Below are 27,048 nucleotides of genomic sequence, written 5' to 3'. Positions count from 1 at the left end.
GGGAAGACTAATACAACCTAAAGAGTTGGGGGTGGGGCCCATCGCAAAGGGCTTTATGAGAGGTTTTTACTCTGAGTGACACAGGAAGCTGCAAGAAGATTTTGAGCAGAGTAGACAGTGATCAGACTTACATTTTTAATGGATCACTTTGGCTACTGGGAGGTGAACAGATAGGAGGGAGGACAAAGGTGGAAGCAGGGAGGCAGCTGGGAGGCTATTGCAATAACTTGAGTGAGAGGTGATGGTGGGTTTAGCCCAGGCATTGGCAGTGGAAGGAATGAGAAGTGGTAACATGCTCATATATAAGTAAGGCGGTGCCCACAGGCTTTGATGTAGAACGTGAGAGGAGAGGAATCCGGATGACTCCTTGAAGTTTGGACTGGGCGGTCTCACAGGCCCCATCTTGCACCATTCCATTTGCACCTGAGATGCAATAGAAATAAGCAGCAGGTTGTTGTTTCATATTTGAGACATAGACATTGCAAAGACTCATGAAAAGTGGGATGAGCACCAGGATTTATAAACAAGTTTACTCGTCTGGACTGCCGGGTGCAGCCTGAGGAGCATGAGAAATCACACCCAGTTGCATTCTCTCCAATAATTACTTTGCTAATCACGTGGATACTTTGAGTTGTGTAAATGACTAGATTTCTCTTTTGGTGTTGGCTACAGAAAAGCTCAGTGCTATATTTAATAAGTCTTTGCTACATAATAAATTCCCCTAAAACTTAGTGTCTTAAACAACAAACTTTTAAGTAACTATTGGTTTGGTGGGTTAGCAATTTGTGCTGGACTCACCTGAGTGGTTTTTCTTGCCTGGTTTACTCATGTGACTACGGCCATCTAATGGCTCAATTGATACTGGCTATTGGCTGGGCCAAGTGTCTCCAGCAGCTTAGCCCAGGGCTCCTCACACGGAGGCGGGCTTCCAAGTGGGAGCAAGCAGAAGCTGTGAGGTAGCTTGAGGCCCAGGCCCAGAAGTTGCACACTGTCACATCTACTGCCTTCTATTGGTCAAAGCAAGTCACAAGGCAGCCCATTAAGCTTCTATTGACGGGAGCAGTTACAAACAATTTGTGACTACTGTTAATATACTACATGCCAAATCTGTGGTTTGAAGAAAGCACACAGGAATTGGTTGTGCAAATTTTGTATTAGCCTCACTCCTGGCTCCTTTATATGTGCCTATGCTTGTTTGCATTTTATTTCACTTTTTTCTTCTATTTCTTGTTTATGTTATCTTGCTGTCTTTCATACACATTACAAAACTATCTTTAATACTGTTATTTATTGTACCTTAGTATAATTTACAATTGGCTTTTTTACTTCTGTATCTGGGATGCTTTGTTTTAAAGAACCCTGTCCTTAGCTATGTGTGAATTTTTGTAGTACTTCACAGCTTCATATAAACTCAAAGTTAGTAGATGTGTGAGGAAGCTACTATCTTCCCTTCTGGGTCTGGCTAGACTCTCTCTACAGACTTCCTCCACCTTCATTCAATATAAAGAGGATATCTCAGCATGTAAGAGCGAGAAACCACAGGAATTGCCTCAGTGTACTCTATGGGAGCACTCTATTCCAGTTTCATCTGTGACTTGATCAACTTTGAAACCCATCCATCGGAAAGAGATGAGAACTCCAGAGCTGGAAGATTTAGGAAGAAACACAATCTTTGGTTTTGGTTTGCTTCTTCTCCCAAGTAGTTGGAGACTGAAACAGATCCAATACTAAAAATGACCATTGATGTCCTTACCAACAGGAAAACGATCTATCATGATAAGGTTTCTTTGATCATGATATCTCTTTGATCAGGCTGTCTCTCCTGATGTCTAATGAGCAAGCCAGATTCCAGGAGAGCTATGTGTTGTTGAAGATCAGCTGTCCAGTTACTCAGTTGGCTTCTTGGGGCGTGGGGGCTGCTGCAAAGAGCTCTTTCTTTAGATAACTAGAAGAAATGTATTTTTATTTTAAAAAATTTAGCATTAAAAAAATGGCAGGATTTGGGTCAGAGCACCCCTTCCATTGCCAAGGACTTGCCTAAAACGACTGTCACTTCTCACTTGAATTATTACAATAGCCTCTCAACTGCCTTCCTGATTTCCACCCTTTTCCCCCTAGAGTGTGTTCACCTCACAGTAGCCAAGTGATCTATTAATGGATCCCAGATAACCAGTCTTCTGATTTCTTTCCCCAATATAGATTAGTTTTGCTTATTCTAGAATTTCTACAAATGAAATCATTCTGTGAGTATTCTTTTATGTAAGTGTCTTTCCCTCAGCATAACATCTTGAGATTCATCCATGTTGTAGTGTTTATCAGTAGTTTGTTTATTTTTATGGCTGAGTCATATTCCTTTGTATGAATATGCTAGTTTTTTTAATCCATTCTCTTATTGATGGACATCTGGGATTTCCCAAATTTTGGGCTGTTATGAATAAAGCTGTAATGAAAATTCTTTTACAAGTCTTTTTGTAGACATATGTTTTCATTGTCTTGGGTAAACACCTAGGAGTGGAATCACTGGGTCATAGGGTAGGTGTATGTTTAGTTTTATAAGACAGTGTCAGATCTTTTCCCAAGAGGATGTAACATTTTACATTCCATTCAACAATTTATAGTCTCATTGTTCTCTGTCCTTGTCAACATTTGCTGTTGTCAGTGTTTTAAATTGTAGCCACTCAGGTGGGTGTGTAATTGTGTCACATTATGGATTTAAATTTCATTTCACCTATAACTAATTACATTGAACACTTTTTCAAGTGCTTATTGGCCTTTTGTATATTTTCAACTGTGAAATGTGTGTTCAAATATTTTGCTCATTTAAAAATATTGTATTTTCTTTTTATTATTGAGTTTTGGCAGTTCTTTATATATCTTAGGCACCAGCCCTGTGAGATACATGTTTTGTGAACATTTTCTGCCAGCCTATGGTATGGCTATTCGTTTTCCTAATGATGTCTTTTGATGAACAGAAGTTATAAATTTTGGCAAAGTCTAATTTATTAATTTTTGTCTTTTATAGTTTTGCTTTATTTTTTTAGATATTACATTTAGATCTATGATCCAGTTGGAGTTAATTTTTGTGTATGATGTGAGATAGGGGCAAGGTTTATATTTTTAAGATGGATCTCCAGTTATTTAAGCACTATTTGCTTAAATAATTTTTTAATAAAGATTCCTTATAAAAATTTTAAGTACTTAACTATTGCTTTTCTGTTGCTGCTATAATGGATTATTACAAATTTTGTGGCTTAAACAACATAGACTTATTATCTAACAGTTCTATAGGTCAGAAGTCTGACACGGTGTCATTAAATCAAGGTGTTGGCAGGGCTGTGATCTTTTCTAGAAGTTCTAGGGGAGAATGCATTTCTTTGCCTTTTCAAGACTGTAGAGGCCACTTACACTTCTTGGCTGATGGCCCTTTTGTGGATTGAATTGTGTTCCCCAAAAGATATGATGAAGTCTAAATCCTGGCACTTGTGAATGTGACCCTACTTGGAAATAAAATCTGTGAAGATGTAATTTAAATGTTAGTTAGGATGAGGTCACACTGGAGGGGAGTGGGTCCTTAATCCAATGTGACTGATGTCCTTGTAAGAAGACACAGAGACAGATATACACGGGGAAAATGCCACGTGATACTGGCGGCAGAGGCTGCAGTGCTGCAGCTGTGAGCCAAGGAATGCCAAGGATTTCTGGCAAGCGGCCGGAAGCTAGGAAGAAGCAAGGAAGGATCCTCCCCCAGAGATTTCAGAGGGAGCGTGGCCCCACCGACACCCTGATTTCAGACTTCTACACTCCAGAACTATGAGACAATACATTTATATTATTTTAAGCCACCCAGTTTGTGGTACTTTGTTACAGCAGCTCTGGGAAATGAATACAGCCCCCTTTGCCCATCTTCAAAGCAAACAATGATGGGTGGAGTCTCTTCCACAGTGCTTTCTCTGATCCTTCTTCTATCTCCACATCTCTCTCTGATCACAACTACGAAAGGTTCTCTCTCAGCCTGTTCATGCTACTATAGCAAAATGCCATAGACCAGGTAGATTTCAAACAACAGAAATTCATTTCTCACAGTTCTGGAGGCTGGAAGTCTAAAATCAAGGTGTCAGCAAATTCAGTGTCTGGTGAGAGCCACTTCCTGGTTCTGAGATGGTTGTCTTTGTGCTGTGTCCAAACATGGAGGAAGGGGTGAGGCAGCTCTCTGGGGACTGTTTTATGAGGGTGCTAATCCCATTCACGGGGGCTCCACTCTCCTGACCTAATCACCTCTCAAAGGCTCCACCAGCTAATACCATCACCTTAGGGGTTAGGATTTCAGCATATAAATTTTGAGAGGGACACAAACATTTAGTTTATAGCAGATTCTCTGCTGTTAAGGTCTCATGTGATTACTTTGGGCCCACTTGGACAATTCAGAATAGTTTCCCCATCCTCAAGTCCTTAGCTTTAATCACATCTGCATTGTCCCTTTTGTTGTGTAAAGTAGCATATTCATAGGTTCTGGGGATTAGGGTGTGAACATTGTGGGGGTGCTATTAATTTGTCTACCATAACGTATTTTCCAAATCTTCCATAGTGAATTTTTTAAATAACTTTTATATTCAGAAATTAAAAATAAATGTTATTTTGGGGCTGGCCCGGTGGTGTAGTGGTTAAGTTCATGTGCTCCACTTCAGCCGCCCAGGGTTTTTGGGTTCAGATCCTGGGCACAGACCTACACACTGCTCATCAAGCCATGCGGTGGTAGCATCGAACACAGAAAATAGAGGAAGATTGGCACAGATGTTAGCTCAGCAACAATCTTCTTCAAGCCAAAAAAAAAAAAATAAAATAAATGTTATTTAAAAAAATATAAGATTCTCAGATTGGGTTCAAAAAAATGAGACAAGAAAACCTCTTCCCATGAAACATATATTAATAAGCTCCAACGATGAAATTATTGTTTCTTTGTTGATTTGTTAATGTATATGAACATTGTTTAATTAATTACTATGCTTTGGTTTACTTATTAATGCACATAAATGTTGCTTATGATAGTTACTATATTTGGCCAAGCATATGCTGCAAGGTGTTGCTTAATGTGTTAATTTTATAAAATTTCCTTATTTTATAGGGTGTACACCCAATGATATCATTATGAATAAAGTAAAGGTTTAAAGAAGTTATATTATCCTGAAATGACTTCAATCAATGATGACTTTGGTTTTTATAAAGGTTGCCTAATAGATCTGTGTTTGTTTTTTTGAGGAAATAAATTTAACACAGATTAAGTAATTATTCCTGCAATATGATATCATAATTGCAAGTTTCAGATCTTTTAAAGACATTTTCTAATGATCATTTAAAAAAGAAATACGGTGAGTGATTTCTTTGTGTAGATCTTGAATATACATCTATAGAATGAATGACAATAACCAGCTCTCCTAATACCATGCAAACGAGCGCTTGTAGCTTGGGAAAAATTTGCAGCACATCCTTACTTGAAAAGTACTGTATCTCAAACAATTTAGGTGACACTGGGGATAGCATGCTTTGGAAATCTGTGTTAAATGATTTCAAAAGTGCTGAACATACACAGGTCAAAGATGCATGCAAGGAATTTAAATAAAATTGGTTTATAAAATGTGGGTGTAGAGAAATAAAATATATTAAGTCAATATAGTATTTTAGATACGATGCACTTTTTAAATAGGTGTGTAACTAAATTGGTAAATAGAAAGTAAAAATTATTATTTTATATAATTCCTAAAATTTATAGATTCAATTTGGCCCCACGCTCACTCTTACTCTTTCTTTTTAATAGCCTCAGTGGGGAAAATGGGCACTTGTCTTACTCTTGGGTTGCCTCATACTCAGGCAGGGATATTCCATTAGGACGCCTGATTTGTCTGAGGGCTTGTCAGGATGGAGTCAGGACCAGGGGGCTAGAAACACAGCTCCTCAACCTGGCTTCTCAGATTCCAGCATGATTTCAGTTTCCTCTTCTGAAGAGCGATCAGGCAATTAGATTCCTTGCAGGAGAAATGGATGCTATTAGGAGGACCCTGGAGGGACACTCACATGTCACTGACTAGCCCTTCATCAACCCTTGAAAGAGACTTGAAAGAAATGAGGGAAATGGATGTTTGTAGGTTTATGGACAAGATATATGCTATAAAAAAGAATCGCTTTTATTATCAACAGCAAGAGGGAACTTATAGATATATAAACGTTCAGGGACATGGTTGATATCTACCGTTTTGTTTTTCCTGTAAAACAAATACTAGCACAAAGTTAGACACATAAAGTAGATAAAAACAAATTTAAAACAGACACCGGAAAGCATGTTTTTCTATTCTGAAAACCACTTGTGTGTAGCATGGCCAAGGAGAGAAGGAGAAATAGTTAGTTGACATAACTGGCATTTGGAGAAGCTGGCTCTTTAAGATGTGAATTGGTTTTGTTAGGCCAAATGCATTTATTCTTTCAAAAATGTCTTGTGTAATTATTTTTCTACACAAAGCTTCACATGCATGTGCCCAATCAGCCCATGGAACAGCGTAGCAGAACATCGCAGGAAAAGCAAAGGATGACAGCATGGAAAGAAAGTGAATTAATGAAAGCGGCTGACATACAACTACAGCATTTATCTCTCTCCTACTTAGATGGGCTATTTCCACCCTTCTTAGGGCTGTTGGGCATAATCCTTAGGAACCATGAATGGGTCTTCTTATTGCAGTTTACCTTGGTCCTTTATGAAATGCATAAAAACTAGCTCCTGGGCAGAGCCGACCCCACCTTTCTCCAGCATGTGCTTCAGAAACAGCCCTGGCTGTGGTTTACCTCTTCTGGACTGAGCCCAGTGCAGCCCTGCCCAGCTCCATCCTGCCCAAGCCAGAGAAACAGGGAGGAGCAAGAAACAATGAACAAAAGCGGCCAAGCTCTTGTGAACTGTGGACCCATTCTGGCTTAGTTATTCATGGTAACAGAGGGCACAGGTGACGGGACTGAAGAAAACTCAGGGTTCCTTCTTCTTGGTCTTTTTTTTTTTGAGGAAGATTAGCCCTGAGCTAACTGCTGCCAATCCTCCTCTTTTTTGCTGAGGAAGACTGGCCCTGAGCTAACATCCATGCCCATCTTCCTCTACTTTATACGTGGGACGCCTACCACAGCATGGCATGCCAAGCAGTGCCATGTCTACACCCGGGATCTGAACTGGCAAACCCTGGGCTGCTGAGAAGTGGAACATGCGAACTTAATTGCTGCACCACTGGGCCGGCCCCAAACAGCTGCTTTAATGATGTTGAGAGGGCCAGCCCCAAACAGCTACTTTAATGATGTTGAGAGGGCCGGCCCCAAACAGCTGCTTTAATGGTGTTGAGAGGGCCGGCCCCAAACAGCTGCTTTAATGATGTTGAGAGGGCCAGCCCCAAACAGCTGCTTTAAAGATGTCAAGAGGGCTGGCCCGGTGGCACAGCGGTTAAGTTCACACGTTCCGCTTCTCGGCGGCCTGGGGTTCGCCAGTTCGGATCCTGGGCGCGGACGTGGTACCGCTTGGCAAGCCATGCTGTGGAAGGTGTCCCACGTATAAAGTAGAGGAAGATGGGCGTGGATGTTAGCTCAGGGCCAGTCTTCCTCAGCAAAAAAGAGGAGGATTGGCAGCAGTTAGCTCAGGGCTAATCTTCCTCAAAAATTAAAAAAAATTTTTTCAATTTTAAAGCAGCTATTGGTCTACTACATGCCCTAGATTTTAGGCCCTGAGCTTGCAGCTCTCCATACTTCTAATTCTCATAACAATCCTAGGAGTAGGGTAGACATTAGAGTTCTTAAGATGCAAGCAACAGCTTGTTCTGACAAGAAAAGTAATTGATTGCAAGGATAGCTCAGAGAATTTTGGGAAAAGTGAAGAACCAGACTTAGAAAGAGGATAGAATGAATCAGCTCCTGGGATCTTGATGGCAGGAACCGACCCACAGTTTCATTGGGGTGCTTCTTGGATGAATGCAAGACCTGTTATCTGCACTTGAATTATTCTGCTCAAGACTCAAATTCTAGGGAGAAGGAATCGAACCGGCGCGTGGAGATCCTTGAAGTCCCCATATGACTGTACACGATAATGGCTGAATAGTCACCCAAAGCAAAATTGGTATGTTGTCACAGAAAGAACTGGGAAAGAATGCTGGAAATTCAGAAAAAGCAGATGTGCCACCAACTAAGACTCAGAAAACTTAAGATAACTTGACTAATTTCACCCAGTGAATGATTGGCAGCCAGGGTACAAATTCTTTTTGCCTCAAAGGCTACCCTTTTCTCACTCTGCCATGCTACCTCTCAGATCTATATGTGGACAAGGATCATGTACACGATTTGATTTTTCCTTGCTTGCAACAAAGTGACTAAAATGAAGAAAGACATGAAGATTGGAGGGTCTGGTGAGCAGATATGTGGGGGAAAGGAGAAGATTTGATTTTGTTAGCAAAAAATTCTGATGATACATTTCTCAAACTCCTTGCTATCTAGGCACCCTTGACACCCCTCTCTTCCGGTTTTCCGACTACTGCTCTTTCCCTTCCTCTCCGGTGCCCCGATAGCTCCTCCTTTTCTGTTTCTACATGCGAGAGTTTCCCCGGGCTTGGTTCTGCATCCAGTTTTTTTTCAGCAACTCTCATCCATACACCAATGACCCCTTATTAGCTATTTGACTACAGGATAAAGTCTAAATGGCTCAGTACGGCCTTCAGGGGTCCTAACTCCTGAGCCCCGCCCTACCTAATAACCTTATCTTTTGTGCTTCAAGTACTATCATTCAAGGCCCATTTGCCTGCTCTTCCCCTGTGTTCCAATATGTGATCTACATTATTGACTTCCAACATTTGTTCATGCTATTCTGTCTTCCAGGAAATCTTTCCTACTCTCTACCTTGTATCCAAATCTGCCTCATTTTACAAGGTCCAGCTCAATTCTCATCATCTCTAGGAGACCATCTCCAGTAGCTCTACGTTTCAATGACCCCTCTCTTTTCCAAGACAAAGTTTGGGCCATTTTTCTGAACCAAGGCTATGGCCCTTAACCACATACCATTTTCTAATCTTATGTGGATACCTTGTTTCTCTGAAATGACTGTAAGCTTTAGAAGGGAAAATCTTTTTATGACTGGGTAATAGATAACACATATTCATGTAGTCAATTTGTTTCAAAAATAAGAACTGTGTAATCTCTGTCTAAGAGAAGTTATTGGACCTCTTCTCCTACCCACACCACCACAGAAGAGGCAGCAGCTTCAGCCCAGGTTTGGATTAGGGCAGGTCGCCTCACATGACATATCCAAATTACAGTCAGCTTTCCCAAAGAGCCTTCAATCTGTTGTCACACTAGGTGAGATCCACGGGGCTCCCTAGAAAGGCACAGAAAAGCAGCATAAATCAAGAAAGTCCCCTGGAGAGAAGGGAAGATAACTCTAGAATGATCCCCAGAAATCTGCTCAGAACATTTCCAGTAAAATTATTACAATGAAACCACCCACTCCTTGGATGAGGTCCAGCTCCCTGGGGTGGTCTGTGGTTGTCCACTACTACCCAAGGTGGTAGACTCTGTTGAGAGTCTTAGACTCTTCTCTCCCCTTCATTTACTGATTGAACATTTTCTGGCCTCGGCTCTGTGAATTACCAGAATGACTAAGATGCAGGTTCATCCCAGGTTGAGTTCCCAGGTGCTGGTACATGGCCATGGGTCTTAGGATCCTGCTTCAGGCCCGATATTCACGAATGCACCGGTCTGAGGCTCTAAATCCACCCCTGCATGAATGGGCTCCCTCAGTCCAGGGCTGCTGAAGCCAGATACAGCAGAGGAAGGAAGTAAACCCAGAAGCAGAAACTTAGGCAGCTTAAGCAGGCGAAGGGGCTGCTTTTTTGACACATTTTCAGGACTTAGCCATTCATACATAGCATCTACTGCTATTTCGTTAATGGAACTCACACATGTAGCAGTAGTTGTCTGGGGAAGGCTGTTAATGTTAACTTTCCCTATGGTTTGCTCTAAAAATCATGTAAAGCATTTTCCTGTTTTCCTTTGGAAAATGTCTACACTACATCCTGACATTTAATCTGCAGCCCTAACGGGGATGACTAATGTGAGCTGTTGGTTCTTGGCTCTTTCAAAAGTAAGCCAACTTAATCTAGTAATATCTTTTTTAGGCTCACAGGAAAAGGGGGAAAAATGACAATTAAGCAACACAAGCAACTAGTGTGCTTTCCTTAAGCATTCTCAGTAAAACAAATGTGTATGTGTTTTTAGAGTTTTGAAGGTCTGGTTTAAATAAAATGTTTAACCCTTTGACAGCGAGGGCTGTAGCGTGCTTTTAGAGAAGTATATGATTTCGATGAGGTCTGCTCTGCGGCAGCCAGGATCTTGGCATTGCAGCGTGTGCACAAATCTCTCTCTGGTCTACAGGAGGTAGGGAGCAGTTACACAGAGGGTGGGGTAGACAAAACAAAAAGCAGTGCTTGAATCGTGCTTGGAAAACATTTTTGGATTTAATGTGAGCCAAAACCATGGGAACTGGCCTATATCCTCAGGGTTTAAAAGAGATCCAAATAGGCTTACCATGCAGTGGAAGTATGAACAGCACCAGGCTACAACCTGCCAACCAGGGTTCTGGTCTCACCTCGTTGGAAACTAGCAGCCCTGTTAGCTAGGTTACAACACTGGGCCTTAGTTTCCTCACTTGCACATAAGAGTAGGTTTCTAAAGGTCTTTCTAGCTCTGACATTCCACCACACTAAATCATCCTAAAAGGGATTATCAGATGTCTGTGTTCTCCCTCATGTTTGGTTTCCCAGGGCTCTGTAGATGTGAGGGCCCTGTGTGCGTTTGTGGACCGGACTCCAGCAAGTGAAGAGCAAGGTGGAGGCTGTAAAGACTCATGACCACACCAGGACTTCCAGACCCCCTGGAGGTGCAGACCACTTAGGAGCCATGTCCTAGACGTGGTCCTAGGATTCCGATGGAGGGCGCTAGTTTCAGGGCCATGCTTAGGAAGGAGCTCTGTGTGAATATGGGGTGCATTCTCCTAGTGGTGGTGATAGTAACAGCGGGCGGAGGGGAGCGAGGAGAGCACCTGACAGTTACTGAGCGCTTGCTGTTCTGGGCCCTATGCTCACAGCGCTGCCTCTACCATCTCACTCAACCGTCTCAGCCACGCTGAGCGGAAACATCGCCCCCGGAAGGAAACCAAGGCTCAGGGCGGTTGTGCAGCTTGTCGAGGAGATGGAATTTGAACACGGCTACCAAGTGACGTCAGCATCATGGCAGCGTCAGTCGCTCCTGTTCTCCTCTTTTATTTACAACGAATTAGACATTCATAAACAAACAGAAGTGCCTTGTACGTTACACTAGGACACCCGGGAGATTTCTACCCACCTGTGCATCTGAAAGTGGGTGGATAGGATCTCGGAGGGGTTGCGGATGCAGGGGAGTCGGGGAGCCTGCCCCACCCGCCACTTGCCAGACTCAGGTGGGCCTGATCTGAAGGTCTCTTTCTTTTACCTGCAAGGTGCTACTGCGTCAGCGTTTGAAATGCTGAATTTAATAAGCTGTACATTGTATTTCAGGACTCCCCTGCTTTGTACGTCAGAGGGATTTTCAAGGAGAATTAGGGTCAGAAACACGTACTTACTAAGCAAGAAAACCACGGCTTTGTATTTATTTGAGACAGCAATCACGCTTTAAAAAAAAAAGGAAACAGAAGCTAGATATTGAAGGCAGGCTGGCTGAGAGTGCAAACACAGCTGTCACACTCACTTCCTGTGGGCTGTTAATGATTCTCCATCTTTCCCCTGTCTCTTTAGAAGTAAACATTCCCAAAGTTTCCCCTTTATTAATTTTTTAAATGTGCTATATTTCCATCTTTCCCAATGTATTTGTCTTTGTCCTTAAGGAGCTTCCAGTAATCCCCTCAAGGTCCCAAAGATGTGCAATTTAGACTTTTTCTAAAGTCTTTGGAGCATGAAAGAAAGTGACTGAATAAATTATGTCTATTCTCTTGCGGACTATTATAAATTAGGAGTACAAATGAGCCACCAGCTGCAGGGAAAGGAGTGAATGGAATTGATTGTCTTTCAAAGAGAAGGGAGAGTTTCAGTTTATTCTTGAGGAACTGGAATACTTCTGAAATATTAAATTGAACTATATGAAATTGCCATTTTGTCGGTCAAAGATGGCCAAAGATCAGCAATTCCTCACTGTTCAATTTAATATGTGAATTAACTGGTTTCCTTGAAGCATAAAGGATGTCAACCTGAAAGTCTGCAGCTCTCATAGACTAAGGCTCTGTAATTTTGAGGTGTATTCCCCACCCTCCACCCCAAGTATTTATTCTGTGAACCAAGAAGGCAATGGATACAAAATAAAAATAATAAACAAATAAAACCTTAAGTGTTTAGAAGGGACAGATTGTATGAATGATCCCATTTAATATTCCTAGATAATGAAAAAGGGCAGACATTTGAATTTAGAGTCAAATCCTTATATATTACCCTGAATTATTTCCAATGTTCATGCACAAATGTGATCAACTTTCATCTACCACAAGTAAACAGCAAAATAAAAAAGTACAAAACAGGGCTAAATTTTAAAAAGCTCCAAATCTAAATGCTAGTGGAAAGAGAATTCATGTCAGCTGAAGACCAAATTACTGCTTATTATTACAAATACATGCATCCACTGGATTTGGTTTACATTTCTTGGCTTACATGATACTTTACTCTTGTGCAAAGTTTTCTGTAACTTAGCCAAGGTAATTTCTGACAAGACAGTTAATGTGAATGACAAAATGGTACAGGACATATCATTAGCAGTTAATTACTAGAGAGATACAAATTAATCTTGGCTGTGTCGGTGCTCACAGTAAGGGAACTGCAACAAAGCTACCAGAGGTGCCTGAGTTCTTCCTGGAAGGAGCATCTCCAAGTAGTCATTTCCTTCTAGTACATTCTTCTGTGTAAAGCCTCTAATGAGCTTTTATCTTTTCTCTTCTGTGTGAAGCACCCTAATAGTGTGGCTTCTCAAACTTCCTCCAGGGCAGGTTAAAGCTAAACTAAGAGTGCTATTGCTCAACACTCAAAGAGTCAAATTTGGTTCCAGGTAATTTCATATTACAGTGCTCATGCGGTACCAGTAATAGATGCCAGATGAAACTGAATATGCATGTTAAGTTTTAAAGGATGCCCCAAGGCAAATACTTTCCTTATTCCATGCAGCTAATTTCTGATTGGCAAGGAACAGCCTTAAGATTAGACATAATATTTCCTTGTTTTCTTACTCTTTGGATGAAAAATTTAAGCACACAAATTCTCAAACTTTATATCGAATTAACTCCTGAGACATTTCTGTGCTCATTTCAGCAGTGTACCAAGAGAATTCCTGTGAAACTACTTGTCCTATCTTATCTACTTCTCCAAGGAGGAAAGTGTGTAACATTTCAGGGGATAGGAAGCTTTGGATTATTTTTGGTGAAGATGCCGTTTGGTCTGGGGTATGGCTGCTATGTACTTCTGCGTAAAAACCAAAGTTCAGGGAAACCCTCCAGAAGGAAGGCTCTCTGAGAGAACCTTTCGTTTCCTCAGAGGCGCGTTAGGGTGCTTCAGTTAGGGTGGCACTCAAAGTGTATGTGAGGATGAAGTGAAGGCACGTTGAGCTCTCTAGGAAGACCGGGCCCAGGAGGCTTAGAATCTGTGAAGTGAACAATTATCGGCCTCGATTATGTCCTTGTTTTTGAATATGACTTTAAATTGTAATTGTCGGCTGAACACTCCTGCTTACTTTGTATCGCAGATTTGACAACATTCCCTTATTTTCCTGTAAATGTACGTGGCTCTCCTTCTGCTACTTTCATACAGCTCCCCATAAGCAAAGGCCGCAGTCCACACACAAACGCAACAGGGGCTGTACTCCCAGAAAACACTCAGCCAGAAAACTACCCCAAAAATAAGCTTTATTGCAAGAAAAGTGTCATATTTGATACATAGACCTACAAAAACAAACAAAACCAAAAACCATAAGTTTTTCCTCACAAACACTTGATTACAAATTTACACTGTTTCTTTTTTTAGTTATTAAAAAACAAAACAAAAAAAAACCCCAAACTGGATATAACTGGTTACTACTCTTTGGTCAGCACAGGTGTGAAGGAACAACCCGGAGCCTGCACGTGCTTTGGCCATTTCACATCTGAGGTTGGTCACTGGTCCAGGGACAGGTTCTTGGGTTGAGAAGAACACGGAGACGTACTCTTACTAGCACGTCCTGGTACAATATCTTTTTAAATGACTAAAGCAAACTAAACATCAATTCATTGTACAAACATCTTTCATACACAATAGGCTATGATAAAACGAGGCATATGGTGTATAACTACAGTATTAATGAAAATTCTAAAAAAAAAAAATGGGTTTAAAAAAAACAACAACATATATTCCTTGGCTGTACTGCATGATTTGTTTGCACATATGGCAATCCTGAAATAGCTTGAACATAATAAATGCACCATTAATCTAAGACAGCACCAAACACTACAGAACGCCAGGTGTTCCTTTTCAAAGGACCGGCAGTTCTTCAGCTGCCTACAGTACCACAAGTACGCAGCACACCCTGGGTAAGAATGAGGTGTTGTGGGTAGCACATGTGCTTCCTTGAGGTTATGAGAAGGAAATACAGTACGGTTTGGCCTGCAACGCTACTGGTCTCCCAAGCAGTCAAGGTATTTTGCTACAGTGGTTGTGCTTCATCTTCCGTTGCCTGGTGTGTCTGGTGATGTGAGATATGGTCACAATGAGCTGCTCTGGCTTTGATCTCCTTTAGAAAGGATCTAAGGACATTTCCATCTTTTAAATTATTGATTCCACTGCCCATTCAGCTCTGCGAGGCATTCTTTAAAATAATCAGATGTGTACCAGTTGGACGACTGGCAGAAAACCAAAGGAAACATCTCTTGAATCTACTGAATTTTTAAAAAGCACCTCTAAAAGAAATAGCTCAAATTTATAAATCTAAAGAAAAACAAGTGAGTTTCCCTTTTTGTTTACATAGTTTGTTCATTTCTCCATATATTACTGCATTAAAAATAAATAAACATCTATATTTTTTTAATTAGCAACTATAGCAAAATACCCAAAGTGTTACAGACTGCTAACAGGAAAAAAAAAGCTCACATTATTTTTGTGCATTTAGTGCCATATGCTGATCTCTTGAACATTTAGGTTTTTTTTTTTTAATATATTTTAAAGTGAAGTTATATAAAAAATACAGTAACCACGGTTGCCTTTGTACTCAAATCTTTGGCCACACCAGAGTCTAAGTTATCCCTCCCTGTGAGGGTCAACATTCTGAAGTCTGAGACAGGGAGGAAAGAAACAACAGTTGTCTTTTTTCCTCTTTAAAATTATTCACTGATTTCTCAAAGGCTTCTAAAGGCCGGCTGTGCAGGGATTTGAGCCTGGAAGCAAGTCTGTAAGGGGTTAATAGAGTTGAATCTGCAGCCTCATTCTGAGAGCCTCGCCGAGCTCCCCTAGGAGGTAGTCATCCTCATTGCTGTCTTCCAGTTTCTTAAGCTCCTTCTTCTTGTAGAGAGGGATGCTGGTGATTTCCAGTGTGTATGTGCCGGGCACGAGCTTCCTCTTGGCCGTGTGCAAGTAGCTGAGCCCGTTCCTTTGGTGGATGCGGAAGACGCCATCATCATTCCCTTGGGAGATGACATAGCGGATGTGGTTGTTGAGGGGCTCGATGGCAGGCATGAGTTCCAGGATGTGCTCCTTAGAGCCAAGGCCAGAGAGGTTGAACTTCATTTTCATGGGGCTGTCCATGTCGACACTCTCCAGGCTGATCTGTTCAACCTGGAGAAAGAACAGGAAACGATGTGGGAAGAGCTTCTCCAGCACAAGCAGAGGACTCGCAAGGGACCTGCTGCTGGGGCTGCAGCCACAGGACAACTTGTCACTCCCCCTTTCTGCACTCTCCTTCGGAGCAGTGCTTGTGAAGGAGGCTACTGGAACTTCCTGTCAGCTGGGAGAAAAGGTCTGCTCCATGGAGCACGCCCTGAAAATCTTTACAACTTCTCACTCAGCCTCAGCCAGGTAAAGTTACAGGGCCGAGCCTACAGACAGCATTCACATGGCAAGTTTTTTGGATAAGTTTATGGAATATCATGCTTATTAATAATAAAAAAAAGACAATTTAGGAAATGATTGTAAAACTTTTCTTTTTTTTTTGCTGGAGTCAATAAATGAAGCGCGGCTGTTATCTGACAGCAGGGGTCCCCAGAGGAATCTTCACTCTGAAGCGCAGGTTTGATTTGTAAGGCACACAGACCATGAGCGAAGCATGTTTAATGGAAGCCATCAGTGCAGAGGGAGGGACCCGCAGAGTCCTCCAGGCTCAGGTTTGAACCAGCTTTGGTAGAAGCCAGTGGGGCAGGGCCCAGATAAACCACGTCTCACTCGGCCAGCAGGATGGGAGCTTTAAGACTGCTATTTTAGTAAGACAGGCACAAAAAGCCAATGCTTTGAGTGGGCGCCTGTTAAGTAAGAACTTGGCTACAGTGGCCCAGAAGTGCCCTTCAGTGTTCAGACAGACTCACGTCCCAAGTTCTACAATGGGAAGGTTGCATAACCAGAATTTCTGGATTTGTAGTTTGGGGTACTTGGTGAATATATCTCAATGGTTATATTTAAACATTTAGGCACCTTAGTCTACTTAAGGTCAATGTAACATCATTAGAAAATAGAACCACAGACTTTTTGGCTAGAGAAGTCTCCTCTTATAGATAAGGAAAGTTTCTAAGGCCCAGAAAACGGAAGCAAGTTGTGTAGTTCACACAGCCAGTTAGCCGATGACTAGGGTTTTTGGTGGAGGAGCTTCTCAGGAATATTAGCTGAAGAGGGTGGTATTACCCCTGATCCTTGGGGCAATCATGAGCATCTCCAGATACTACTCGGTGGCATTCATGGAACGTGTGCGATAGAGATGCCAGGCACCGTTCCTGGCACTTCACAGTATCAGCTCAGTTAAGGCCCCGTCACCCTTCAGAGGTATTTTTATTCCCATTTTACAGGTGAAGAGATTGAGGCAGAGAGAAGTTAAGTAAACATGCCCCGTGTAACACGGGTAATAAGTGGGGAGGGCCAGGGAACACATTCAAAACCAGGAAGTCTGTGGCTCAGCCCTTTAACCACTCTGCTCAATGCCATTCATGGCGAAGAAAGGCCAGAGGCGGGCAATTCAGATCTTCAATTCCTTACAAAAGACAAATTATTTGCAGATAAAATTTTTATGGGAGGAACACCTATCTTATAAATGTCACAGAATATGAGACCTAGTTGACTTATCTACTGAAAATTAAAATCAGCCTAGTGTACACTATATATTTATGTAAACAGAACTGGATAAATTCAAAATAATTTTCTTTTTTGCATCATTTCAAAATAACTATTTCCCAGATAAACATCTTATTGCTCTCTGGCACAAATCAAAAACTAATACATGGGATCTGAAACTGAATCTTAGAGTCTTTTTCCCCAGTCCTTGTGTTTTGAGCTGGTAATCAACTTATTTTAATTTGCTTGTCTCTGCCATCTTGTGTCCATTAATTTAGTCATTAAATTTCAACACAGTTTCAGCTCCATCGAGGCTGAAACCTACAAAAATGTTTACTGCATGGCATACATGACTCCAGACGGATAAAATCTTGTGACCAAACAGACTGAGGTGTACTCACGGCAGTGGCTTCAGGTTCATGAACACTTCTCTTCTGTCTGCTGTCTTTATTAGAGTAGCCGTTGATTTTGCACTCATAGCATGCTTCCGGGGACAGAGCATTCTCCTCATCGACCTCTGCATCTAGGGACAGGTACTGCCCTTTGTTAAATCCCATTCCTGAGACACAGTGGCTATTTGCAACAAAATGCAAAGTGTTGTTAGACTTTATCGTTAACTTGGACTATAGTTTTCCAGTGCTACAGTACAGCCTTGTCAGAAGTAAGAAAGCAAGTAAGCAAGCTCTAAGCTCATAAACATAAAAACCTAATATTCTCTGTAACTCTTTTCTTCAACACTTAATGCACGAGATTTTCCCTTATTTTGAACAGCAAAATTCTTCTAAGACTGAGCCCCAGGCTTTCCCAATTTTCAGTCCTAATTAGACTGAAGCGCTCATGTGTAGTTAAATCCAGAAGGTAAAAGCAAAGTGTGAATTTCCAAAGAGAATGCTAGAGAAGTTCTGCTGTGTCATAAGCCTGCAGCCTCTGCTGGCTGCTGGCAACAAAGCTCTCTGCTTTAAGAACTGAGATTTCTGAACTCCTATTTTGGTTAGTGAAAGAGTGAAGGAGGTGGCTCTGAATGACCCTTGTCTAGACCAAACCTTTTGTTTCAAGCATTATTACGTACCAGCGCTGGACAGATTAGTCCACGCCCCTCAGTGCCTGCCTCACACACTGTTCCTTCTGAGGCAGGCCACCCTGCCCGACTGCAACATTCCCAGCTTCTGTGCTGTTGAGCACCCCTGCCTTGATGGAAAGATGCAGTGGCCAGCACCTCAGCAGCAGTGGAAAGGACTTCACTTGGGAAAGTGTGATTAGCTGGAGCCTTGTGGAAATGGTGCCACACCAACTAGGCACGTCCTCTCTGTGCAACAGAAAGCCACAGGAGCAAAGAGAGGGACAAACTCCTTCCTCAGGAACTGCTGCGCTAGCACCTGCCACAACCTGTGGAAGACTGGGGCAAAGCCATTTTCACTTGTACCTCACAACCCAAGTGCCTATGGCAACACGTGAGCCACATTTTTAAACAGCTGCTGGTCTCTGGCCTTGAGGGATCTGACTGAATCAGTGCCACTGTGAGGGCAAGAGAATGACTCTTATGCTCAGCACAAAGGAGGCAATCTCACAGCACAGACATAACCCATGTGCCTTCTTGGTTCTTCTTCCTCCCAAACCGGAAGTGCCCTGACCAATGCTTTTGCCTCTTGGGCTTTTAAACATTGTAGGCTTCCCTGCAGTGCCAGGCACCAGGCAGGCTGAACCCAGGGAGGGAGGAATGCCACCCCGTTGGACCACACTTGCTTTCCTGTGTGCAGGGAGGTTGGCGGCCTTACCCCTGTCCCACTCTGTAGTAGCCAGGTGGGCAGCCGCAGAGGTAGCCCCCTTCCGTGTTGGAGCAGCCGTAATTGCAGGGGTTCTTGGAAGACGAGCACTCATTCACGTCGTGGCAGGCACTGGAGAACTGGTCGAAGGAGAAGCCTGAGGGGCAGGCACACTTGTAACTGCCCAGAGTGTTGTAGCAGGAAGCCGAGCCGCAGGCATTGGGATTGGAGCACTCATTCTCGTCTATTGACACAAAGTAAGAAACTCTTACATGGGGAAGGTGGCAGTGATGGGAAGAAGAGCCCGAGTCTCAACGTACTGATGATTTTACAGGGGAAATAACCCTAGAACTGCATTTTTAAAAGGTCTACTCTTATGGCTGATTCGCAAAGCATACGAAATTAAACAAACCAGCCAACCCACCCACCCAACAAATCCTCCTAAATTATGGCTTAAAAAAAAACCTCGCCCTACCCTTTTATATTCTGTTTGTGTGATGTTTCTGGATACATTGGCAGCCCCTTTGGGGCAGGTATTTGCAGTTTGCCTACTGAATAACTCTTCTATTCTCTTAACAGAAGATTACTTCAAAAGGCTACACTCTCAGACAGATTCATAGAAATAGAAAGCAGATTACTAGTTGCCAGGGGCGGTGGGGAGGGAGAAATGGAGAATGATTACTAATGGGTATGGAGTTTCTTTTTGAGGTGATGAAAATATTGTGGTGTTGATGGTTGCACGCTCTTGTGAGAATATACTAAGAACCACTGAGTACATACTTTAAAAAGGTGAATTTTACGGTGTGTGACTTATATCTCAATTTAAAAAAGGCCTATATCTGTCCTTGTATCCATTCTCTCAGCAATTCCCAAAGCCTTCATTATATATGGGGAGAAGACATATAGAAAATTTAAATACCCTAAATGAAAATAATTGAAATAAACATCATTTACCTGGATCTATTGAGCCAACAATCTAATACACTTTTAACTGCTTAAGGACCATTAGGTACAGACTGTTCCTCCTGGGATGGGTCTGCATCCGGCCATCAGCTGACACAGGCTTTACTAGTTTAATGACTAATGTTATACTGTAAATGCCTGAGAGTAGGATAGTTATAGATTATACTTTCAGTTGCTATTATCATTTTTACAAATTCAAAGCCTACTTATGTTTCCAACTTTGGAGATTACAATTTTGCTCTCAACTGTCTGGTTGACATAGAGCATGTGGCTTGACTCCTTTGGGCTTTACTATAATCCAGATTTCACCCTGGGCACAAATCACATCTGTTCTATGGAATTCTTTCAAATTCTTGTGACTCCAGTGGAACACAGTGTGTCTGTTTACCTAATATATGACAAGTATATGTTTCAGCCCATATGGGGAAAAAGGCCCATTTGCGAGTTGCTGCGCGCCTGGGACACAACAGCTCGAGGGAAGCGTATGTCTGCGGTAGCTCAGTGAGATTATGGACGATGCAGACGGAGTCTCCGTGAAGAGGCCTCTCAGACAGGAAATTAAACTCCATTAAGTATGGTGCAGAGGTTACCGAAAGGGTAGATGTTATTAGGCACATTTTTGTACCATGATTATAGTTCAGAATTAAATCAGACTGCCAAATGTAGAACTCTTAATCACTGGATATAAAATCTGCTATGATTACCTAATATGTACAAATTCTTAGCCTTCATTTCATGGGGAGAAAGTATATAAATAAATTCTTAATAACTAGGCTACCTATGACATAAATATAACTGCTGTTTTATTTCTATCTACAAGAGACTTGGAATTCTGCCACAAAAGCTTATCTGCTTTTATAATTAAATCTGACATTTATATGCAGTGTTTCACTCCTAACAGAAAATGTAAATTAGGTTATAATTTAACAAAATGATCCTGCTATAAATATAGTATTAGGCATTGTGTTAAGTAGAAAAATTACCAGGCAAAACCAATTACTTGAATAAATTGCATTTAAACACACCACTGACAAGAATATTTTAAAATATGCAATATTTTTGGAAGCACCACGATATACTTCATATTTATATGCTATGAATATACATATGCACATCATGGTATAATTTTATAGACTGAGGTAATCTGATTTTTAAAATATCTTCTTGTTTGAGACATACTTTGAGCTGACTCAAGTCTCACTAAGCTATGTTCAAGTCATTTTGAAAAGGCCATAGAAGCATGCTGGAAGTTACTAACACTAATAACCAAAAGCTTCATATGCTAAGACATAATTTTTATTCATATGCAAATGTTAATATCAGTAATATTCACTTATTTTTAATTTTGAATAATTATAATGCTTGCAAACATTTGAAAATGTTACCTACATCTGGACAATCTGTGTACCAGAATATTATGTGTTCTGTGGTAACTGGCTAGAAACTTCTGAAAGTGTTCATTTGAATTAAAGCTTTTTTCTTTTCTTTTTTTTTTTTTTTTTAAAGATTTTATTTTTTCCTTTTTCTCCCCAAAGCCCCCCGGTACATAATTGTGTATTCTTCGTTGTGGGTTCTTCTAGTTGTGGCATGTGGGACGCTGCCTCAGCGTGGTCTGATGAGCAGTGCCATGTCTGCGCCCAGGATTCGAACCAACGAAACACTGGGCCGCCTGCAGGGGAGCGCGCGAACTTAACCACTCGGCCACGGGGCCAGCCCCTGAATTAAAGCTTTTTTCAATAGTAACACAAAGAACTGTCATTTTTCTTAAATTGACACTAGTATTGACAATATTGTAGGTTTACAGTTTAACATTATACAAATTATCTGATTCACTGACTCCAACAGTTTTGTCCATTTACAAGGAGACCGCAGATAAATCTGTCTGAAATATTTCATTCCATACTCCTCTCTCAGTCATATGAATGACTGAAGATATTCACATATGTGGTGACAGATAAAAATGATTTGTGGTCTTTCAATTTGCATTTTGTCACAATTTTTGTTCTTTTGCTAACTTTTTGCTTTTATTAGTTCCTGATGGGTTGTTTAATTCTATCCCTGCCATATATTTGAGTTAAAATTCCAACTATGTTATGTGGATTCAAGGCAAGAAAGTCAGCAGTTTTATTGGAGACCAGCTGGATTCCTCAACCCTGCACAGAAGAATCTAGAACCTTCTGAAAGAAATCTCTGTTGCATCTTATTCAGGGGCCTGCTGCTCAGAGGTGCCCATTTTAGCAGAGCACACTCACAAATTACTACTTGAGTTGGGGAGTTCTGCTTCTGTATCTTTAGTTTTGAACTCATCTTTGAAACCACTGATCCCTCTGTCCATAGGGTCTCTCTCTTCTGATTAAAAGGCACACTGGCATCTGGCTGGACTCCAGAAGGAGCTGTTCTGGGGGGACTGCCTTGCTGAAGTGCCCACTCCAAGGATCCACAAAGGAGAACTGGGATATACCACACAGCCCTGACTTTAAGTCAAACCAGATTTAGTGAAAACTGTGCAGCTATTTTTGCACTAGATATTTACAGACAGAAATTTAAGAAAACTCAAAAACTTGGAAATTGAGTTGATACTCCATAAATATTCCTATTTCTACTTATGATCACTTTAAAAACAAAAATTCTATTAAGCTGACACATGGGAAATATTAGAGGATCATTCTTTTGCCTCAAGTTCCAAAGAACCAACCAAGAAGTCCATGGTATTTACTAAATAAAATTATGAGCCTCATGTTTTATAAACAATGCAATATCATAAAATTGTTTTATGCTGTTTTAATAGCTATCCAAACAAATACCATTCCTTATATTCTGAAGAGTGCGCTTATACTTTGCTTCTGTTTATGTATCAATCAGTGCATAAGGACTTTGGCAACACTTTTTTTCTGTGAAGAGGAAAAACAGTAAATTAAGCTTACAAAATTGTTTTGATTGACTGCCTAACTCATCGTTTTGATAATCCTTTAAAATTTTGTCTTTAACTTCTTGATCATTAATCGTTTTTGCATCCACCCCATTCGCCAGTGTGTATTCTTAGTGTGGCAAAGCGTCTGTCTTTGACCTGGCACAAGGCCACAGCATAGTTGTGACTTTCACTGTGTTGGTTTCCCTCCTTTGAAACTTTTCCTGATTTTCTTCTCAATTCACTAAACTGTCATTAGAAATTTCTTTTGAGAAGACCACAAAGGATAAAATCAGATTAATTCATTTAGTGGATTGCTCACAGTAGAATACTTGAAATACATGTGGGGTAATTTAAATTACTACAGAGAAAGAGGAAGGACCCTGCTGTTGCTCTGCAGGACCACTGTTCCCCTTTCTGCCCAGCTATGCCAGCATCTTATGTCACAATGTGTTGGATGGCATGTCTGTGAAGTGCATTCAAATGGAGCCAAGCAATTAGGCATATGCTAAATCAGTCAGCAGGCTATTCCAGTAGAGAATAATGTTCTCTTTGATCAGTCTCTCCTTAAAAGGAGAACTTCCATGACTTATCAATGAAAGGAATAGAGCTGAGTGCCTACAAATTTTATTTTACAAACACCTCTGTCTGGAGTTTTCAACAGAATGTGCTGTAACTAGGTACTTTTTCTACCTTAAAATACTTCATCTCCTTCATTAAATCTATGTGGCTGGAGAGCACAGACGGACGGTCCTCATTAAGTTGATCTGAATTCTTTTAGATTTGTATGAAGGGGTTGGATGGGTAATCCTTCAACCCCAAGTCTAAAGATACTAAATTACTGATAAAAAGCCCTGACCTTGGCAAAGGAAGATGATGATTCTTGACAGCATCTTCAGAAACTTAAAATTACATCTTGCAGAAGATTAAAATTATAAAAACTCGAGTTTACCTTTTAGGTGCTTACAACAACATTTTTATTACAGATATTTTCAAATATACGCAAGTATAGAGACTAGTATAATGGACCCCCATGCATCTGCCCTAAGTACTGGTTTTTAAGTTCTAGGATTCAAAGTCTACATTGAAATGTTAACCTTTATTATTTGTTCCTTTTACTCTAAGATCCTTTAAAGTGAGAAAAGCAGACACTATGTCATAAGTGAGTGCTCACCAACACACTGATTCCACTGGTAATGCTGAATATATCCTTGAGGGCACCCACATCTGTAGCCTCCCAGGATGTTCTGGCAGCCATGTTGGCACCTATGGTTTCCATCACATTCATCAACGTCTGCAAAAACAATCCCGGCAAGATGTTTACGTAACCTTTCCTCTACTATTCTTAAATGCACTCCAAACACAACCTATTAGCAAGGGAACAAACAAGCAACACACACAGAAAGGCTGTGATTTTTCCAAGTCACATGGTTATTATTCAGTGGTGGTGCAAAGAATGGTTCAGAGATAAGAAACCACCTCATTCTTAGGCTCTCCACCAGACCGTGCCACGTCAATGCTCTACATAACAACTAAATTTCAGCAAATCAACCATAGCAACCACAAATGTTGTGCATTTTGGATGGATTAACTGCATATGGTTATGATTTATTTGGTAAGTGACATAAATATATTTGCATTACATATTCCAGTAGATTCAAAAGTGATTGACATGTAATCTTCATTTTGGGGAAGATACAAGCACTATAGAGATATCTAAAAAGTATAATTGCTTTGTATGCAAACATTTTTATTACCATTCATGATTAATTAGATACAAATTTTAAGTATTTGAATATGTTATTTTTAGACACGATGTGGTATTATTACACATATGGAATAATTTTTTTGTTCATACATGCATATGCTTTTGGAATGACAACTGAGGCTTTGAAATCTACCCATAAAGAGCGAAATAAAATTGGCATGGCTGATGTATGTGTAACAAATTTATATGGATAATTAATAAGTGGTATCTTATGTGGATAGTCACAAGCTGAACTCACACATGGCAAGCAGCTGTATGTTCAGAATACCTCCAAATCTCAAGGACTTCAAATTTAAAATATTAAAATAGAAATTTCTAAAACTGAATTTTTCTTGGCTGCAAATTAGATACATACAAAAATCCTGTAAGTCTTACAAAGAGTATGTTCAAAACTTTGGCTATATTTCTAGGATTCAAAATCATATATTTCTAAGAATAATCAATTAAAGAGTAACTAAAATCAATAAAAACATAAATTATGATAGTTTAAAAAATATAAAGGGGATGTATACAATCTCGTCATCTCTGGCATGTGTATTTTGTAAAAGATACCAACTCGAATACATTTGTCTTATACTCTAGCCCTTGCAATGGAAATACTGAAAAATCATATAATATTTTATTGACCACAGGCAAATCCTTATTTTATGCCCACTTAAATGTTCCCTTGGACTTCCCAGGAAATACCTGTTCCAGGGGAGACTTTATAAGAAATGTTCATTGCAGAAAAGAGAGTGAATTACGAGTCTTAGACCAAATAAAATGGAAACAGCTATCAGTTTCCCCCAGTGCTTTCCATACACTTCTGCAATTCTCTATGATAATGGGTTCTTTTTCTGACACTTAACATTACACATTTAGGTATTATGGAACAAAAATCCAATTTTTTTTTTTGTTTGTATACTCGTACTCTACTGTAAACCATGTTAGGTACAGAATTCTTTTTAGTTCAATTCTTTTTTAGATCACTAATTAGGTAAAAAGTCGTTATTTTAAAAGCTGATTCATACTCACAGAATTTTTGTTTCATGACATTCAGGTTTCCCTCTGCCCCCAAAATGATATATGAAAATTTATGAACAAAAATCAATTGCTAGGTTCTATCTTGTTAAGTATTTTCTTTCCTTTGAGGTGATCTCAATTTCTCATTTAGTGGCTTGGAAGTTAAAACAGTTTGCTGTATTAGATTAAGGATTTTGGAGCAGTAAACTCACCTTCACAGTTCAGTCCAGTGGCATCAAGAGAGAAGCCCCTCTGGCATTCACAGCTGAAACTCCCAGGGGTGTTCTGACAGATTCCCTTTGCTCCGCAAAGTGAAGGCTGAGACCCACACTCATTGTTGTCTAGCAAAGCACGAAGGAGGAGAGTGTCAAGCTTCCCAAAGAGGACATGACTCAGATTTCACTACATGAAGTAAAAAGTGAAGTATGAAAGCCTAAGGTGCACGGTGTGAAAGCAGCCTTATAGGGGAAAGTACGCCAGGATTCGTTGTCATATTAACAGCCAAAGAGGTAAGAAAAAGCGTATTTCAAGAGATTTCAAATTACAGCATATTTTGGGTCGACTGAGGTTATGGTGTTTGATAATACAGACTGAAAATTTCTTAACATATGTATCTTCTAACATAAGAAACCCAGCATGTTCGTCATCATGTTCTAAATTAGAGTGAGCCTTTACTCATATTGTATCAAACACACATGGGTGCATTTAGAATGCATTCCAAAGGCGCTGCCTGGAACACGCCCACTGTGCGTGTGTCTGGACTACATAGGCCTTTCTCCTTTGGATATTGTTCCTCTGAAAAACTATATCTATATTATTAGCAACATTCTTAGACCACTTATTACGAGGCACTGGTTCTAAATATAAGTACTGTGACATTACTTTACCATTTTAAGTATAATTTTTACGCATCTATCAAAAGTTTGTGAAATCTCCCATGTGTAGTTTTGTCTTACCAATACAAGCAGTGTGATGCTGGGTGAAACCAGGTGGACATTTACAGGTAAAACCTCCCAGGGTGTTGACACAGAGGAACTGGCAGTTGTGCTGTTTGGTTTGACATTCATCGAGGTCTGAAATGAAAGAGAAGCCAGTGAAAATCAGAGCAGAGCTCTCTGGCTAGGCATCCCTTCTCATGAAGCCACACGAGGTGTGCATGTTCTATTACGACTGTTTTGTCTAGATGTTTGCTGGAAGCTTTACAGACGTCCATATGCATATGGCAGCCAGTTTCTTTTCAAATACTTAACAGCATAAATATTAAGGGCTACTATGATAGGACGGCTAAGG

The 27,048-nt window shown here is 40.6% G+C and overlaps 1 protein-coding gene and 1 long non-coding RNA gene across 3 annotated transcripts in view; one reads left to right on the top strand and one right to left on the bottom strand.

The window, feature by feature from the left end:
• Positions 1-27,048, top strand: part of LOC138917299 (uncharacterized) — a 124,184-nt gene that overhangs the window by 43,456 nt on the left and 53,680 nt on the right. The window lies entirely within an intron of this gene.
• Positions 13,962-27,048, bottom strand: part of FBN2 (fibrillin 2) — a 236,447-nt gene continuing 223,360 nt past the window's right edge. The window contains exons 60-65 of the mRNA XM_023617761.2: positions 26,715-26,831; positions 25,971-26,099; positions 24,163-24,282; positions 19,130-19,361; positions 17,756-17,927; positions 13,962-15,875 (exon numbers count right to left, since the gene is read on the bottom strand). Of these exons, the coding sequence (XP_023473529.2) occupies positions 15,501-15,875; positions 17,756-17,927; positions 19,130-19,361; positions 24,163-24,282; positions 25,971-26,099; positions 26,715-26,831 (1,145 nt within the window). The 3' untranslated portion in view covers positions 13,962-15,500. The remainder of the gene's footprint in view (positions 15,876-17,755; positions 17,928-19,129; positions 19,362-24,162; positions 24,283-25,970; positions 26,100-26,714; positions 26,832-27,048) is intronic.

This window comes from Equus caballus, chromosome 14, assembly GCF_041296265.1.
Source record: "Equus caballus isolate H_3958 breed thoroughbred chromosome 14, TB-T2T, whole genome shotgun sequence".
NCBI lineage: Eukaryota > Metazoa > Chordata > Mammalia > Perissodactyla > Equidae > Equus > Equus caballus.
This window is presented reverse-complemented; position numbering and strand designations above follow the sequence as displayed.